The 20,222-nt window shown below is 39.2% G+C and overlaps 1 protein-coding gene across 6 annotated transcripts in view; it reads left to right on the top strand.

Annotated features, from left to right (window-relative positions):
- CAMK2D (calcium/calmodulin dependent protein kinase II delta) overlaps window positions 1-20,222 on the top strand; it is a 144,252-nt gene that overhangs the window by 99,959 nt on the left and 24,071 nt on the right. For 3 of the 6 annotated variants that reach the window (XM_081960014.1, XM_081960018.1, XM_081960019.1), the window contains exons 13-16: window positions 3,825-3,862; window positions 5,578-5,610; window positions 16,239-16,298; window positions 17,930-17,971. In XM_081960014.1, the coding sequence (XP_081816140.1) occupies window positions 3,825-3,862; window positions 5,578-5,610; window positions 16,239-16,298; window positions 17,930-17,971 (173 nt within the window). The remainder of the gene's footprint in view (window positions 1-3,824; window positions 3,863-5,577; window positions 5,611-16,238; window positions 16,299-17,929; window positions 17,972-20,222) is intronic. The other 3 variants (XM_081960015.1, XM_081960016.1, XM_081960017.1) reach the window with 3 other exon arrangements.

Here is a 20,222-nt window from a genome sequence, read left to right as displayed (position 1 = left end):
GCATGCATTAAGTAAGGTATAATTTAAATAATTAATTTTACACTTTTATTCTTCAACATATATTCAGAGTTGCTTGCTAAGTTGGATGTATATTTTATAGTTTTTTACAATATAGTTTGATCAAAAACCCTTCTTCTATAGCATCCATAATCCACAATGATTTCAAAACAGGTACATTATGATAGTGCAAACAAGTAAGAATTAGGTATTTATGTTATGATGTCTGAGACAATTCAGTCTTCATAATACACATTGTTATTCCCCATACTTCATTAGTTTATTGTTCCTCGTTATGATGAAGCTTTCTTTAGCTTTATCTGTGGTGTGTTTTTTGACCCATTTATGTAGAACACAAGGTTCTTTCAGTACTTTTTAACAAGATTTAATGAATGGGGTTATAATATTTCAGAAATCAGCATCTGGATAATTTCACTTTAAGAGTCCAGTTTATCTTCCATATTCCTGAAAAAGAAACTCTCTCAGTCTTCTATATTATATGAATAGTGAAAAAAATTGTTCTCTTAAGTCAGGGGTGGGAAATTATGGCCCTTTTACAATCTGGCTCAGGAATTCTGGGAGTTGAAGTGCACAGGTCATTAAAGAGGCCATAGTTCCCCACCTCGGTCTTAAATTATAAATGTACAGATACCATTTCAGTGTTCTTAGCATGATTGAAATAGAGTGCTCAGTTTTAATATTTTATGAATCAATTCTTAAAATTCATATAAAGTAAGAATTACAGGATTTGATGAATGAACTTTTAACCACAGTTTCCTTTTTTGTATGATACATGTATGCAGCAATTTAGTTAATCAGGATTAACACAATGAGGAGGCAAGACTTGGATTGCATTATCAATATCAGTCTTTTTCAATAAGATGCCCTCTAGACACATTGGCCTGCAACTCCAAGAATTCTCAACCAAGATGGGAATTCTGGGACGTTTATAGGAATTTGGCTGTTGACGGTTGATGTAGATACCTTCAGTAATAAAATTTTGTTTGCAGAGATAAGAAACATTTGATTTCTAGTTCAAAGCAAATCCAAAATATGCATCACTGAGTTAGATTTGGACTTTAATGCTTGATAGTATAGCCCAGCATTTTAGCCATTTCTCTACAAAAGTCAGTGTTGTTTTAAATGCAGTTCTTAAAGAAGAAGGATGAATTCATTTGGATCCTGTTAATATTCAGCCAAACGTAATCCAAAAAATTACCAAAAGTTAATCAGATATGTGCTTATTATACTGAAGTTAAAAAGCTACATATTCATCAATCTTAGAGATTAGTAAAATTATACTAATTTCATTTGGACTTGTTTTTTTAGGTTTAGAAATAGTGTAGCTCCAAAGTATCAACTGCTGGAAACATTATTCCTCAAATAATATTTTACAAGAACATTGCCTCATTGCTTCAGCCAAATAGTCAGCTTCAATTATTGAAACTGATATTATTTTTTGAAATATCTGGGGCATTAATACATTCTTGTGGTAAACATAGTAAGTAAAACCTTGTTAGCTGTGTTCTTGAAGTAGCGAGACTTACATAATATTACCACAATGTATTTATTGATTTAAAAATATATTTCATTCATTTCCTTAATGGCTCTTGATAATGTACAAAAAAACCCCAATAATAAAATGTCTTAGATAAGAAACACAAAAGACAAAAACAAAAACATGAAAATATTAAAACTTATAAATGCTCAATTTTTAAAAATCTGAACAATTCTATTTCAGTAAAGAAATATAATTAGTGTTCCTACAATACCATAGAGAAGGGGGCTTGTTTCAACTTCAATGCAATTTGTCCCATAAAGTAGACTTTGCAATGGAGAAAGCAAAATTAAACAATGCTAACAAATACATTTTTTGCTGGGACGTGCAATAGGCATCTAATTGTTGCTGGGCAGACTTTTGTACTCCTTCTTCAATTTAAATATTTTGAGTCTAAATTACCACTTATAAAAACAGCATAATCATTTGGTCACAGAAGGAAGATTTTGGAGAGTGCAAAGTCAGTTTTCAAATTGTTTATGCAGATACAATCTTGTATGTTTTTCTTCAGCCATCACGAAAACAGAATTTCTATCCATAAGGTGTTTCTGTTCAGAGCAGAAGATAATAGTGCCACAGATAGTGCTTTGCTCTTATTAAGATAATTGCATTTCTGTTTGGTAGTACTGTATGATATAATTTAGAAATCTATTTGCTTAAAGTGGTTTGTTAAATATCCAACCCAAAATGCATTTATAATTTCAAAAGTTACTTATTTCATATGACAAGCAAAATGATTGCTATACATTTATGTAGCAATGATGACATATAAAGTGTAAATTCTAACAATATTTTAGTTATCTTCTTAATATTAATTTCTATATATCTGTTAATCTTATTCTCATATAATTTCAACAAGTGAAGGTGACAAGGAAGAGTAAGGCATATATTTTCTCTTGGAAAAAAACAAAACAAAACAAACAGCTAGGTCATTTTATAAAAGCTTATCAAATACATTCATTATTCTTAAGTGTACAACTTTTACCTTTAAAAAAAAATTCCAAGGACATGTCACAGGATCATAGGGGTTAACATCTACCATTTTATCTTCTTTGATTCTTTCTGCTTTGTCCCTTTTTGGAGGACAAAATATAGAATAGAGTTGGAAGGGACTTTGGAGATCTTCTAGTCCAAACCCTACACCACTTCAGACAAATGGCTATCCAACATCTTCTTAAAAACGTCCAGTGTTGGAGCATTTACAACTTCTGGAGGCAAATTGTTCCACTGATTAATTGTCAGGAAATTTCTCCTTAGTTCTAAATTGCTTCTCTCCTTGATTAGTTCAAGCTTGATATAGCTTGATACGTCTTCCCATCTTCTTCTTTTTGTCTCTGCTGCTGAGAATTCCTAAACACAAGATCCAGACCTTGGAATCTTCCCCAAACCATTAGGTAGGAGTGAGGGTGAAAAGAAATGAGTTTGCAAACAATCTCAATTTGATCGATCCCCTTCATTTTCTTCTGATCCAAGTGGGAAGGCCTGGCCCTACTTAATTCTCTTCCATTGACTTTCATCTGGGGTAATTTAAAGTAAAACTATGAGAGACAATAAATGCTTTGTACCTCAGTTCTTCACTTGGAAAACTTCAGGAATTTCTTATCTATGACTAGGTTTGTTCTATCACTCATGTATAAGGAATGTATTTCCACATTTTAATATATTTTATCATATATAGTACCTTGTAACATAATAATAGCCTAAACTTTTTATAGATAGAAGGAAGGATTTACAGTAAGAAAAGTTTTTAAATCAACAATGTAAGGTCATATAAAATTATGACCTATAATTTTCTCCACCTTTGTCTGTTTCTCCTTTTGTGTACTTTACATATCAAGATGGTGACAATTCTGAGTATATACAGTTATGAATACATTATATTTGTTTTCTTTTACCAGCAACCCAAGGGGATTGTACTAGATCAGGGTTGGCTGGGGAATTCTGGGAGTTGAAGTCCACAAGTTTTAAAGTTGCCAAGTTTGGACACCCCTGTACTAGATGCTTGATAAAATCTAATGTAAAATGATTGTGTTACCTGGTAGAAACCGAATCCACCCTCCATATTTTCCAAAAGGTTTTGGATGACTCATAATTGTTGTTTGCTTTAAGAAAGATATCACATTATGTGGAAATGCTTTGCTAAGAGATGGTAAAACGATCAGATGACAAATAATGATAAATGGAATTCACAAAAAGAAAGAAAAATGTTTTTCATAATTTTCCTGTTAAATTAGTCAACTGACACTATTTGTTTCCTTCTGCTTTATAGCAGCCAAGAGTTTATTGAAGAAACCTGATGGAGTAAAGGTAAGTTACAAATATAAAGGGCAGCTAATGATAGTCTCACAAATTTTTCACAGGCAAATCACCTTCTAAATTCCATGCCTTTAGGCACTGATATAACTGGTCCTGTTCTTCATTAAGAAGTCTATATATGTATGCACATACACAAGAACATGCAAAAAAATGTGTGCACGCATGTACACCCAAACACAGACAGAGGATGGTATCACCAGTGCCCTGTTGTTTATTTCATAAAGTTAAAAATATAGTTCTCTTTCTTTTAAACAGAAAATTAACAGTTAATAGAATACTTTTTCAAGAGGCCTTTGGGGCAGCAAGAAATATTTACTTATAAGTAAGTGAAACAGGGATAAATTATAATTACTTAGTTCAAAAGCCATATAACTTGTTTTACTTGTTGAACTTCTTAATGTTTTAGAGTTGCAAATGTTTTGATTTTTCTTCTTTAAACTGCTTAGAGTCTTAGGAAGGGGCAATGCATAAATCAGTGTGTTAATTAATTAATTTACTTTTAGTAATGCTAGTGATTTGTCCCTTTCTAGTCATTTTTTGAATAGCATTCATTTTATGATGTTAGCATTGAAAAAATTATCAGAAAGTGGCCAATCATTCACCTGTTTTCTGTCAGAAGAAATCATTATACATGGGCAGAAAATAATATATTTTAAGATCTCAGTTATAAATTCAGATTGAGTAAGCAAAATTAGTAAGAAATAGAAAATAGTTGTAGCTTTCCTATATGATATAGAATTTCTGAGCCTGTGGCCCTAGAACAGCATACAAGGAGAGATTGTTCCATATATAATGTTTTGGTACATAGAAAATTAGCTTAAGAAAAATGGGGGGAAAAAACCATCCCAAGATTATTAGTATTAAATGAAATGTCTCAGGTGTTATTTAAAGTGTAATTTCTGTGGATCTTTCTGTTTATTTAAACATTCTTGGAGTTAAGTTTCTACTCTTGCATTTTTCTTGAATCTGACCTTTGGAGTATATAACTCATTGTATGTTTCCATTGAATTTGTGATATGCATACATTTATATATTTCATGTATAAGCACACTGTTAATCTAAGCCAGCCACTCTGAAACAGCCAAATTCAGTATGATTTATTTCTGGACCCGGCCGGTGTACTTCCCAAGATTAACTGGACCTATTGCAGAATGCTATTTGTGGTACTGAGAATATGTTCTTCTTTTTCCACTAACCCCAATGACTATGTGAGACTTCTGTGTATCACAAGTCTATCTTTTTCAGTGGAACAAAATGGCTGCTTCTTTCCCACTATTGGTCAGTTCAGTAGAAATGCCTTGCCTTAATGTATCTGTAATACTGCATGCCCCAATTCAGGTAGTTCAATAATATTTTATTGCAAGTCTTGGTTAAAATCAGTCTATTTAAACAGATGAGCTGATGATAGTTACTGCCAGCGATTTGCAGGTATTGTTCTTGGAGTGGGGATGTTATGACAAATATTCAGGATTATTTCTCATACCTGTTCTCATAGTAGGGCACCATGAAAGGAGAATTCATTTTTCAGTGTCTATCAAAGAGGAGATTCTATTCATATGCAGAATATTTCTCCCATTTCTGCAAATTGGGCATTTTTAAAACAGGCAGCCAGGCTACAACAAACATGTTGTTCTCCATGCATTGATTCTTTAAATCCAACCAGTCATATTTTCTTCTTTTCCTTTCTCTCTGACTGGTCATATCAGAAAAGGAAGTCCAGTTCGAGTGTTCAAATGATGGTGAGGATCTTTATCTGCCAGACTTTTCATCCTATGAAATGTTCACACTTAGAAATGAAATAGATGTATTTATCATTGAGTTGGTAATGTAACATCAGAAGCTACAAGACTTTTAAAATGCACACTTGTGACTTCTGTATCACTGTGATGTTACATCCTAAATAAATCATTTGCATTTTTTTTTACACACTGTGCAAATATTGGCATGAAACTGATGGAATACTGGCCATGACCCTATTCCAGTACAGTAGCATTGTTATTTGAAAGCCTTCATTATTTTTCCTAAAAGCTTGTACTTAAAGCAAGTAGATTTCTGAAAGGTAAAGAAAAAAAAGTGGAATTCATTCCAGTAATCTTAGAAGCTGGCAGGAATTTGGAGGTGTCAATTTAAACCATCACTGGAATCACCACTCACTGGTGGGTATTATGCAGTATTTGTACCAAATAGCACAGTCTGGTTTCTGTTATCATATACTTATTTTAAATATAATTGAGTGTGATATATGTTGAATCAGATAATTCAATTGAGTTTATTATATTTTTTTATCAATATGATTACTTTTTTTAAAAAAACTTGGAAAAGTTAACTTTTTTCTTTGTACTATTTTAACATAGGACACTATTTTTACTATATGCTTAGAATTGCAAATCTGGATTTATAGATATTTATTCATAAATACAAGGAGGAAATGAAAAGCAAGTTATTAACAAATATTGCAGAGTATCATAAATAGTTAACTCAAAAAAAAAAAAGTAAAATGATATTGGTGAATAGTAAGTGTTGAAATCCGCTTGGCTATGCTTGTGTGTTTCCTGGGAGATTTTAAATCTTTGTTAATTTTTTAGGTGATTTAAATATTGTTATAATATTCAATATTGTGGCACAATAGATTAGAAGTGATCAATCAGTAAATGTTGATTTTCCTGTCAGAATAGTTTCCTTATTTTTCTATTTCTATCATGTCTGTATTACATATGCAAAAGATGCACTGCATAAATTATGACAAAAGAAACTATTTCTATCCTACTGATTCATGGGATATCTGTCTTTAGGAAAGGGCTCTACAATTCCACATTCACTTGGTATTGGTTAATATTACTTTGGAACCATAAAATTTTGAATTAGCTTCTAAAACCTTTTCCTAAATGTTAGTCCTTTTTAAAAAAAAGAATAAAAAATTATATGCACTGAAGGTGATAACTATCATTATTAGTGAAAATAATGCTCTTCGTAATTTCTGAATGGTTTGTATATAATTATAAAATGACAATCCCGATAGAGCCTGAAACCGCATGTAAGTTTTGAAAGGTATTTACGCCACTGATATACAGATTTACATTGTAAAGTATTTTCTCTTGGCCAGATATCCTTCTAAGGATTAAAATTTCTTGACTAATACTTACTGTTTTATTCCTGCTCAGGATTTTGATAAGCCATATTTTTTTCTTTTTGTCTGTGGCTATTTTCCTCTATTTTTAAAGTATCAATTTTGTGGTATGCCAACTTGGGCTCACATTAACTTTATGTCTTTCTTTTGTTATGAGCTTGCTTGAGATTATAAATTACTTTTTTGTGTTACATAGGGAAAAAAAGCATGAAATTAGTTTTTTCACCCATCTTTTAATTCAAAACAAAACATATTTAACTGAAAGGATACAGAAGTTCCTGAAAAAGATAGGAGTGGAACATTGTTTATGAACGTGTCCATAAGTTATGTCTGTAGTTTACTTAAATTGTCATTTACAGAGCATTGCTAGTATGATTTTTTTTCTCATACTGCATGACTCTATTTTTTTAAAAAAATATTGTTTAATACTGCATTTTTGATAAAAAACACTGTGAATATTTCCCATTTTAAGCATACTATAAATGGTTAAAGATGAACATAGTGGATGTATCCTCCACCATGTTCATTTATTTTTTCACTTCTGTAAAATGTTTTATTTTTGTGGGTGACATCATAACATATTTTTGCCTTATGATACTCTTTGAATTCCAAATTTTTGAGTGTCTTCTTTCTTGTATTTAAATCACCACTGTGGCTTCAATTTTTTACTCCCATTTGTGCTTTTTTTTTTAAGGATAATAATGTATTTGACATCTCAATATAGTCTGCCAGAATAATGCTTGCATTACCCAATAATAAGTCTAAATGTGATATTCATTAGCTGACCCATATTCACTTAATGTTGGTCAAAGAAGATGGGTGAAAAATAGTATTATTTTTATTTTATTTATTTTATAAATATTCTGTATTGCTGATCAGTTAAACCTTTTGTCTCATAATGGTTGCTTCTCTATGTTTCTCCATAGCGCTGCTTGGAGAGTACAAGGATTGGGTTAACACAGCCTGTTTGCCCATGGACTGAGTAGATTTTTTCCCCTCTGGCCACGCCTCCTTTGCCTCTTCTGGCTCAGTTTTAAAAACTCAGTCCGCCCGATAGGACGAGTTTGGGGAACACTCAGCATTGAGCAAATAGGCTGGGTTCTCCAATAGTAATTTTATGTGATATTTAGCTGTTATTAGGATTTTTCCCCAGGTTTTATTATTTTGATTTTTTATTTTCCCTTTTTTCTATTTTTTATCAAGAGGATTTACCTAACTAAGGCTGAGGCAGCGATCGGTTCCACAGCTGCTTAGTCGCAGCTGGGGGAACAAGCGAGGCCGCTTGTCCGGCGTCTGCTGGCAAGCGCAGGGAAGGACGGCAATCCCCGTGCTTCCCTGGTCGCTTTGGAGGAGAGGCTTTTAAAAAAGCCCTTGCTTCTCCAAACGGCGTCTTTTGCCGATCGGGAGAGCGGCGGCCATTTTGAAAAGCGCTGCTTTGGCGCGCTTTTCGGCTGCAGCCAATGAGAAGCGCCTGGCCCTTAAGTGAGGCTTTTGGCGCGCAGAAGAACCGGCGGCCATTTTTTTGAGTCCTTTTTGCCTCCGGAAAGCAGCAGCAAGCAGCAGAGCCTCTCCGCCTCTACAGACAGCCGCAGAGGATTGCGAGGGCTTGTCTGGGTCTCCAGCAAGCCTGAAGTTCCCCAGCCACCCAAGGGGAAGCGGCAAGGAGTGTCCTGGTGCCTGATCCAGCCTCCCATCTGAGTCTGCAGACGCTTCTGGAGCCGTCGGGCCAGCGTCCACTGCCCTTCCCTCAGCAGCGACCTCTTCGACTCAAGATCAACCAAGGATGGCTGATGAAGGTTTGGAGCGAAGGGAGGAGCTGGCAGGGCCATCTGCAAAGCGCAGTAGGCCAGATCCCTCAGGCCAGGGGAGAAAGGGAAACAAGGGCGCTGGGGGGAAAGCTTCCCACTCTGCAGCTGGGAGTAAGGCCCCCAAAATTCAAGGGGACAAGGGGCAGGACTCCCTGAAGGATAAGTCTGTTAGGCCCCAGGTTCCCTCTGCACCCTTACCAAGTGAGGCTGGGCCAGTTCCTTCCCCACCCATCCAGAGGGAGATAGAGCAGGGGGAGGAGATGGGGGATAGATCCCCATCCTTCTGTGATAGGGATTCCATGTCAGGATCCCCTGCAGCCTCTCTGGGTTACCCAGGTTCTCCTAGCTCTTCAGTCAGGGAGGATCTCCCCTCCTTTCAATATTGTTTTCATGCAGAGGATCAGAGAGATCCTCCTAGGGGTGCCAGGGGACAGGCCTATGCCCAAGCCAGACCTGTAGAGGACAAGGGCCCAGCTATGTCAGCAGAGATGAGGGATCTCATCACGCAGGCTATTTCCCAGGGTGTGGTAGAAGCCATGAGGCTACAGGAAGGCAGGGGTGGCAAGGCCTCTAGGCCTACTCGCCCCCTGGGGGAAAAGAGGACCAGAGTACTCGATTCCCCGGGCACTTCTATCACCACAGAGGTGTCTACGTGGGAGGAGGAGGCTGCTGAGGACTTTGCCCTCTCGGAGGATGAGGACATGCCTCCAGACAAGCCCTCTTTCACTGGTCTCTTTAAGCCAGCCCTATTCAAGTCCATCTTACACAAGGCCAGAGCCTCTACTGAGCTTGGTGCCAAACCTAAGGACAAGGAAGTCCCCTCTACTTCCCAGGACCTCATGGCAGGGTTGTTCAGCGAAACAACCCCTGACCCAGAACTGATACCAGTCCCTGACATGTTCATGGAGGTTATTCAGCGCCAATGGGCTCAGCCTGGTACCCTGGCCAATCCCAGTGGCGCAGACAAATCTCTGTACCCTTTAGAACCTAGACTGGAGGATGTTTTGAAGCCTCCAGAAGTGGATGCCCCTGTGGTCTCTCTGACCTCTAATTCTAATCTCCCGGCCGAGTTATTAGAAGGGTTAAAGGCAGAGGATAAGAGGGCAGAAAAGGCTTGTCTCAAAACGCACCAGGCGGCTGCCTGGGCGATCAAGACCTCCACTTCGGCCTCGTTCTTTACGAGGGCATCCTTATTATGGCTGCGCCAACTCAGATCTCAGCCCCCATCTGAAGCATCTCGTTGGCGACATGATCTTAACAAGATCATTACGGCTGTGGAATACGCCTCTGATGCGTCCCTGCACGCAGCGAAATTCGCCTCCAGGGCACTAGCGTCCAACATCACTTCTCGCCGCCTGCTTTGGCTTCGGCACTGGCAGGCGGACATGAAGGCTAAGTGGAAGCTGGCTTCAGCTCCTTTCAAGGGAGAGAACCTCTTTGGGGATTCCCTAGAGAAATTCCTAATTGAGACAAAGGATAAGAGGAAGGTTCTTCCTTCCACCTTCAGGAAGCATGACAGGAAAGGTCAGGGCTCGTTCAGGAAACAGGCCTTTCGGGCACAGGAAGGTGGCCAGGCCTCTTCCTCTTCTTATTCCTCCCAAAGACAGTTTAACCAGTCCTCTGACAGGTCCCAGGAACGAAACAACTTTTCTTCCAGGGGCAGACAATCCAATCAGGGGTCCTTTCGGAAGCCCTTTCGTGGGGGAGCCCACAACCGTCAGTTTAGACGTGGGAAGTGACCGTCTGGGGTCTCCTCCCATCGGGGGCCGCCTGCAATTCTATGCAGACCGTTGGGAGGAAACAACCTCGGACAAGTGGGTATTAAATACCATCAGGAGGGGTCTAACCCTGGAGTTTCTATCCTCTCCTCCGCGGACCTTTGTTCGCTGCCCACTATCCAAGAACCCGGTAAAGAGGGCTCTCATGCAGGCAGAGATAGATCATCTTCTGCAGATCAACGCAATAGAGGCAGTTCCTCCAGAACAGGAAGGGAGGGGGTTCTATTCCATTCTCTTCCTGGTCCCCAAGAATTCAGGGGGGTGGAGGGCCATTTTAGATCTGAAGCGCCTGAACAGGCATCTGGCCTACAAGCGCTTCAAAATGCAGTCTCTCCAGTCGATCCTAAGCTGCATGCGACAAGGGGATCTGCTCACCTCCATCGATCTCAAGGAGGCGTACCTACATGTGCCCATCCATCCTGCACACAGGAAGTTCCTGCGCTTGTGTTACAACGGAAAGCACTTCCAATACAGGGCGCTTCCGTTCGGACTTTCTTCTGCACCCAGAACGTTCACAAAGCTTCTTGCAGCTGTGGCGGCCCACCTGCGCAAGCTTCCAGTCCGCCTGGAGTGCTATCTGGACGACATCATCATCCATTCAAGAACTCAGCAGCAAGCGGTGAGAGATGTAAACGTCACAGTTCACACCTTACAGGACCACGGGTTTTCCGTAAACATGGAAAAGAGCAACCTGACTCCTGCCACACGCATACAACATCTGGGCGCCATAATAGACTCGGTGTCTTGCCAGGTGTCCCTGTCTCCGGAAAGAATCCGCAACATCAGGAACAGAATCCGGTTGTGTCGCAGGAACAGGTCCTGGCAGGTAGTGCAGCTATCCCAACTGTTAGGGATCATGATTTCTTGTCTCAACATAGTTCCCTGGGCACGTCTTCATGCAAGGGAACTGCAATGGTTCTTACTTCCAATGCAAAGAGCAAAGATCAGCAACTCCACCAAGCAAGTTCGCATCCCACCAAGAGTGACTCGGTCTCTGAGTTGGTGGCAGTCTCGAGCAGTGGAGAAGGGTTGCCTATTCAGAGAACCCGACAGGATCGTGGTAACGACCGACGCCAGTCTCTACGGTTGGGGGGCGCATTGCCAAGGCCAGCTGGCGCAAGGCAGGTGGTCCAGCGCGGAGGCAGCCCGGAGCATCAATTGGCTAGAACTCAGGGCAGCCCGGCTTGCGCTGAGGAGATTTGCAGAACAGCTGAGGGGGCACCACGTTCTGCTGCTGACCGACAATGTGGCCACAAAGGCTCACGTGAACCGACAAGGAGGGACCCGCTCCAAAAGACTCATGTCAGAGGCGGAGGCCATAGGACGATGGGCAGAGATCCACTTAGCGTCGCTGAGGGCGGATCACATTTCCGGAACCAGCAATGTGAGTGCGGATTGGTTGAGCCGTCAGACCATCGACAACTCGGAGTGGCAACTTCATCCGGACCTGTTCGCACAGGTGGTAAGGAGGTTTGGTCTCCCACAGGTCGACCTGTTTGCCTCGGCGGCAAACACACAGCTCCAGCGGTTCTTCTCCCGCTACAAGTCAGCACAAGCGGAGGGGACGGATGCCCTGAGGTCCAACTGGCCTCCAGGGCTTCTATACGCGTTTCCGCCCCTCCCTCTGATCCCGCAGGTGATCTACAAGCTGCTGAAGGAGGGGGCGGAGCTCATTCTGGTGGCTCCACATTGGCCCAGGAGATCCTGGTTCGCGGACCTGGTCGATCTGTCTGTGGAGCAACCGTGGAGAATTCCTCCAGACCAGGTATCCTTGCGTCAAGGGGCCATCAACCATCCAGAGCCCCAATGGTTGCAGTTAGCCGTCTGGCACTTGAGAGGCAGCTCCTGAAGGACCAGAGCCTCTCAGACAACGTCATTAAAACCATCCAAGCTTCCAGACGTCCGGCCACTACTCGCATTTATGACGCGACTTGGGCTGCCTTTTCTTCCTGGTGCAGCAAACGGGACATTGACAGTGTGGAAGCGTCCATCCCTCAGTTATTGGACTTCCTACAAGAGGACTTGGACAAAGGACTGGCACCAGCCACTCTCAGGCGCCAGGTTGCCGCATTATCCACCATCTTAGCCAGACACCAACCTCAATCCCTGAGTCTCCATCCTCAGGTCAAGAGCTTCTTGAAGGGGGCCTACAACATCCGACCCCAGGTGGTGCACAGGTACCCGACCTGGAACCTACCCTTTGTCCTGCAGGCATTGACAGCGGCTCCCTTCGAACCTTTGAGGAAGGTATCTCTTCGACATCTGACTCTTAAGACTGCCTTCCTCATAGCCATTACTTCAGCCAGAAGGGTATCTGAGATTGCGGCCTTCTCGGCCAAGGAAGAGCTGTGCATCATCCACCCAGACAGGGTCATCCTACGGTTAGACCCCGCCTTCATGCCGAAGGTGAATTCTCATTTTCACAGGTCTCAGGAGGTCATCCTCCCGAACTTCTGTCCCAGCCCTCAACACGCCAAGGAGCGCAGGTGGCACAAATTAGACGTGCGAAGGGCAGTCAGTATTTACCTGAAACGAACTAAGGATATCAGGCACTCCGAGGCCTTCTTTGTGTCTTTTCAACCAGGTTCCCTGGGTCGCAAGGTGTCGTCTTCAACCATAGGTCGGTGGCTGCGAGCTTGCATTAAGATGACATATGACCTTCAGGGCAAGCCGGTTCCACCTCGTGTAACGGCACATTCCACCAGAAGTGCAGCCACGACCGCGGCCTGGGCGACTCAAGCATCTATTCTGGACATTTGCAGAGCAGCCACGTGGGCGTCTCCCACGGCTTTCATTAGAAACTACAAGATCGATTCCTTTGCCTCTGCCGAAGCCTCCTTTGGCCGTAGAGTTTTACAGAAGGTTATTGAGGCTCCGGACAAGGTCACTTCTTCCCGCCCTGGGACACAATAGCTTGGGCATGTCCCAATCCTTGTACTCTCCAAGCAGCGCTATGGAGAATGACCGTTGTCTTACCTGAACGGTCGTTCTCATGGCGCTGCGGAGAGTACAAGACCCACCCAGGGTGATTGTTTAGCACCGAGATTGTATCTTTGCACAGGTGTGAGCTGAGAACGTCTTCGTCGGACAAGACCTCGTTTTTAAAACTGAGCCAGAAGAGGCAAAGGAGGCGTGGCCAGAGGGGAAAAAATCTACTCAGTCCATGGGCAAACAGGCTGTGTTAACCCAATCCTTGTACTCTCCGCAGCGCCATGAGAACGACCGTTCAGGTAAGACAACGGTCATTCTCTATGTTTATGCTTGTATATGTGGGTATACAGGCATATATATAGAAACACATACACCCATGCCTAAAAAAATATATATTCATGGTAGTTCTAAATTTTAGTTTACTTACATGTTGAAGAAAAGTTAATCAAATTTCCAAAATTACATTTAACATGTGAGGCGGTTTTTTAAGCTGCAAATACAAAATATTTGTAATTTTTTTAGGGTGCATTTGTGGTATGTGTGTTTTTAGTTCTTAAGAGTTTAAATCTAGTTCATAATGTAGATTGGACTGAAAGATTAATTTGTATACAGAGAAACCATCCAATTTTGGATGGAATGATTTATTAATTTAGTTAATTTTCTACATACCATATTTTTTGGACTATAAGAAGCACCAAGGTTTTGAAGAGGTAAATTAAAAAAAAAGTTTTTTCACTCTACAAACCTCCCGAAAACATCCTGTTTTTCGCAGAAACAGGCCCGTTTTTTTGTAAAAAAGAAAAAGAAAAAGAGCATGAATAGCCTTTAGGAGGCTTATAGAGTGTTCCCAGGGGCTGGGGGGGGGCAAAATTGAGCAAATATGGCCCTTTTTTGCTCATTTCTGCCCTCCTCAGCCCCCAGGAGCTCTCTGAAAGCCTCCTAAAGGCTATGCACAGCCATTTTGGTGAAGAGAGCAGGGTTTCAGGAGGCAAAAAAGTTGCATTCAGTGTATAAGACGCACCCAGATTTTCAGCCTCTTTTTTGAGGGGAAAAGGTGCATCTTATACTCCGAAAATATGGTAATTTACTTTAAAATGTGCTTACCAAATGAAAAAAATTATATATGTCTCAGTGTTATGAATACTGTATGCTAATTATTCATTTGAGCTTTTCATTAATTCAAGTCATGTTTAAAGTTGTATTTTAAGAAACCAATCTTTCTGACCACATTATTTTTAAAGGCTCAATATAGAGGAGATATTTGCTATAGCAGTTAAATAATAATAAATGTTTTATTGTTGATTAAAGTGATTTGCATTGGTATCTGGAGAAAAAGAAATATTATATTGTGCTGAAAATTTTGCCTGAACTTCAGATAACAACATTTTTCTTCCTTGGCAGTGAATTAACAAATTTTTCATATTTAAGAGATATTCCTGACAGCAAAAGAATATTTTGGAAGGAATGTTTTTATTATAAGTAACCTTATTTAAGGACATATTTATTTATTTAGTTTTATTTATTAATTAAATGTTTATACCACCCATGACACAAGATGACTCTAGGTAACAGAGTCTATTTAACGGTAGATACTGAAGCTATGTGATCCATAGCAAGAAAATATTGCATTATGGTTAAGTAGGAGACTAAGCTATATATCCGTCTGAAACTGAACTAATGCCTGATATACTTCTTCAGCATCTAGTTTTTGTTGCTATGATATAAAAAAGATGTTAAGACTTTAGAAAGAGTGCAGAGAAGAGCCACAAAGATGATTAGGGAACTGGAGGCTAAAATATATCAAGAGTGGTTGCTGGAAATGGTTATGTCTACTTTAATGAAAAGAAGGACGAGGGGAGACATGATAGTAATGTTCTGATATCTCAGGGGAGTCAAGAGGGAGTCAAGCTATTTCTTGTCCTGAAGGCAGGACAAGAAGCAATGGATGGAAACTAATCAAGGAGAGAAGCAACCTAGACCTAAGGAGAAATTTCCTGACAGAACAATTAATCAGTGGAACAACTTGCCCCCAGAAGTTGTGAATGCTCCAATACTGGAATTTTTTAAGAAGGTATTGAACAACCATTTGTCTGAAAAGGTATAGGGTTTTCTGCCTGAGCAGGGGATTGGACTAGAAAAGGTATAGGGTTTTCTGCCTGAGCAGGGGATTGGACTAGAAGACCTCCAAAGTTCTTCCATCTCTGTTATTCTGCAGTAATCAACAATAAGCCATTAATGGTTTGATTTTCAAATATTCTGGACAGCTCCCATTTTAAAAAAAATAATTAGTAATGCTAGCTAAGGTTGATGGGAGTCGGAACAAAACATCTAGAAAATATTTTGTTTGTCATGTTCAGTAATATCTCATATAAATGTGGAAAATGACAAATCAGCTTTTAGTCCTATCTAAATTTGCTTTAACAACATATCACTTAATTCAAAGTATTTTTAAGAAGCTGCTTCGTAACACGTTTGAAATGGTAATCTGTGAAATTCCTCCTATACACAGCGATGTTAAACTGGATTGAAAAAATGCTGCAGTCATTTCTTATAAATGTGTTCTTGCCATTTTGATGCAGTAAATTCATCCATTTATCTTTATCGTCATAGAGCAGCTATTCAATAGCATTCTGTAGCATTCTACAGAGGCAGATATATAGATACGATTATCTGAAGTGAGCGGTCTAAGGCTTGTTTTGTTTCTATTTTCTGCATACCTACAGATAAACAACAAAACCAACGTAGTAACCAGCCCTAAAGAAAATATTCCCACCCCAGCGCTGGTATACCTGGCTTTATCCTTAACTTGTTTTTGAGTTCCATTTCCATCTTTTTTTCCTCATTCTCTTTCCTTTCTACTTTTTTTTAACTTGTTCTTTGCTTTTTAAAATTGTCGAGCTTTTTTCATCTTTTTCTCTTTCTTGGGAGCTGGGGATTGTACTTCTTAGGAGGTGGTTTATTGTCAAAAAGAGTGTGTTTCTAATTAGACGGTGTGCCATAGAAGGGGATGCACTTACGCAGTAACATTGATCACCGCCACAGTTACGTTTCTTTGCATGCTGTGTAAGAAAGTGAATAGAGTGTGCTTTTGTGTTGCCTTTAGCTTCTTTGCCTGATTGCTATTTCAGTATTTACAAATTATATTCAGTATTTACAAATTATTCCCAACCAAATTTCTTCAATTTAACAGGAGCGTCAAAGTCAAGGAGACTTAATGAGATTATTGCTAGGCAACAACCAAATAGACCTTATTCAGCTTTTCATTCCTTTACTTTCTCAGCAGGACTTTGCATGACTTTGCTTTACTGAGATCTAGAGGCCTCTAGTACTGAAAGCTTGCTATATTCCACGGTTATCTTTTATGATATAAAAATCATTGTGCCATAATAGCTTCTGTAGGGAATGTGTAACTAATGAGTTTGGCTATTTATATCATAACCTTGATTCTTTTGTTTATTCTGATTTCTCAGGGCTATCTGGCAAAATTTTAAAATTAAGTCCTGTTTTTATTAATTGGCAGAGGCATCCCACCTTACATAGTTTGATAGATTTGGAGAAATTTCGATTTTGTCAAGTTTTGCCAGACTTCTAATTTACTTGGAGGTACCAGCTTTATAAGCTATACAAGGTACAAGGTATTTCCCAAATGCCTTTGCACAAATTATAAAAACACTTCAATCCATGCCAGATTGAAAATTCTGGGCTCACATCTAAAGATTGTGGGGCCTCAGAAGACTCTAAATAAAATGTATTAGACGCTGTAAGCACCTCACATTGCTCCTTGGATTGTTGCAAACTTATAAATGCACGTCATGCAGGGGCTTAGCCTATCCCGGTCCCCTGTATTTTTATAACTTTAATTGTAGTTTAATCAGTTAATTAATATACTTACCCTCTGGAAACTCTGTCCAAAAAAAATAGGATAGCATAAATTAGGGGTCCCCAAACTTGGCAACTTTAAGACCTGTGGGCTTCAACTCACAGAATTCTCCAGCCAGCAGAGCTGGAGCCAGCAGAATTCTCCAGAGCTGGCTGGAGAATTCTGGGAGTTGAAGTCCACAAGTCTTAAAGTTGCCAAGTTTGAAGACCTCTGGTATAAATGATGTAAAGAACAGGATGGTCATACAAATAATAAGTGCATTTGCTTAGAAAATTCAGTGCCTCTCTAGATCTCCAGAACTTCAAAGCCCTGCAAGTTTCCAGATCATCACTAAAGTTTTTTGCATGCTGCTACACTAGATACGATTACCTTTCTAGCAGTTTGGCCATGACATCCTCTGGCAGCAGTTACATTGCTTTAGCTCTTATCCGTATTAAGCACATTTCATCTGGTCATTTCATTCTTCCTTCTCTTACTAATGCAAAATCTATTGACCAAGAACTGTTTTTCTCTCTCTATTTTACTCTCACTCAGGAGCCCCAAACTACAGTAATCCACAATCCAGATGGAAATAAGGTATTCAGAAAGGGGGAGTCTGCTCTGCTCTTTTCAAGTTCCATGTTTCATTCAGTTTTCCAAATCGCTATGTTAATGCAAGTGTTAGCTAGGAAATTAATTAGGAATTCATGAAGTCTGTAGAGCCCTATGCCATTTGTAACCAGATCCTGGTGATCACTTTTCCTCAACCACAATAGAGATCAGACAGGTTGAGAACCAAGAAATTGTAGTCTGAGCTGCTTAATTCTTCTAGTTTCTATTTCAGGCTTCTGGTTTGGAATAGGAAAAAACAACAACCAGTTTTCTTCAAAATGCATGATAGTCTTTTTTTTTAATGCAACAATGACTAAAGTTCAAGGAAGACACACTTGGAGATCTGTTTTATCTTCTGTTTCTCAGCCTGGTCATTCATCTTTATGCAATCAAACTAGGAATTCTTTAGCAAAGCACTACTAATTTAAAATTCCCTAGTGGGCTGCATCTATGTATGCATTTTAGCAGATGCTGTTCTTACAAAATTGTAAGAATTGTAATCATAGAAACCTGAATACAGATTATCGGTTATGTTTGGTTATTTATTTATTGATTGATTGATAAAATTTATATGACTGCCCATCTCACAAGAAGTGACTAGGCAGCATGCAGCAAAAAACAGAAAAATACTACACACATCTAAAGCAATCAAACCCAAAAGTTAAAAATGCACAAAACATAAGAGATTAGATCAAGCAAAGGAGCCATCTCAAGATATCACCAACCCAATCAATATCTTAAACTTTTCCAGTTATGAACAGCAATTCTGTTATTGGCAGTCAAAATAAATTTATGTCCCTTTATGTTCCTCTTTGCCTTCCTGGGGATTCCAATAGGCCAGTGCATATATGACCTTGAAGACGATGCAAAACCAATGAAAAACAGTACAATCCAGTAAATAAACTTTCCATTCCTAAATAGAGGAATAACTTCGTTGAATTTCAGACTTTTCTCTGAATCAATCAGCTGCTCACACCTTCAGGGACAAAAATGTTATTGTGGGTATTACCCGTTACATACCCATTACATTACCCATTATATTTTTGTTCTAGTCTTCAGCTGTATGTGTAGGATTGAATTTTGTTACATCTTTATTTTCCTTCTGTATAAACTTGAAGAGGGGCTAAGTGGCTGTTAAAATCTGAGATAAACAACTATCACTTTAAAGAAGAAGAAACCCTGTGCTACAGTGTTTAATACTACAATGTTTAATTCTACCGTGTGATTACTGCTTCATAATCCAGTAATTGAAGAAAATATCTCTATATACTTTGTCATCAGTATTCTTGTCTGACTTAATTTACTTGTAACTATTCTGTTGTGTTTCTGGCTAGTAGTTGCGCATTAGCATTAATACTATAATCTTTTCTCAAGCACATAGCTTATTTTATATAGATCTGTGACTCGTTTTCATATTTATGTATGTTAGATTGTTATGTTTGCCTTCCTATCACTTCTTCATTACATCATATTTTGGCTTTTATATTACATGTAAACAATATGAAATTTACACTGTATATTTTCACTAATATCAAAATTTTACTTGACCTCAAAGTCCATATTAGGCAAACCATCATAACTCTTAAACATGACTATATTATTTGTTTTCCCTGTATAATTATATAAATGGTTACCATATAAATCTGCCCTTCCTACTTCCTGTTAAACAGAAGCCAAAATGAGTTTCAATATGGAAGAAAAAAAACTTTTGTAGAAGAAATATTTGTTAAATGTGCATCACTTACCCCTTTCCCCAGTAAAAATAAAGCCCAACATGATGGGCAAATTCAATGTTTCCATGGAGTTGACTTCAAAGGTGATGCATGAAATTTCTTCTGCATATGTATGTCTAGGTTTCATAATCATTTCTAAGAGTGACTTTTTTAACCAAGCAATTCTTTGTATATATCATTTTTCAACCAGTCAGAGCATGATGGTTTATTTTCAATGGATGGACAAATATTTGGGATGATGTGGCATTCACTTACATTTGTTGGTGTGCATATATCTTGTTGACAATATATGTTTGTTTGAATTAGCATTACAGAAAGAAAGGACACTACCAAGATCGGTTGATATTGATTGTGAATTATGTTTACCCCAAACAATGAGACATCTAAAAGAAGTTAAGACTTATAAATCTCAATAGCTTAATGCAGTGTTGTAGTTTTCCCACATGTTCATTTGGGATATGAACAAAAGAGTTGTCTCTTTTTTTAATCCTGGCAATGAATCT

This window comes from Natrix helvetica (genome assembly GCF_964273705.1).
Source record: "Natrix helvetica genome assembly, chromosome: 7".
Taxonomy (NCBI): Eukaryota; Metazoa; Chordata; class Lepidosauria; order Squamata; family Natricidae; genus Natrix; species Natrix helvetica.
Note: the sequence above shows the minus strand (reverse complement) of the source record. Positions and strands in the feature narration are given on the sequence as shown.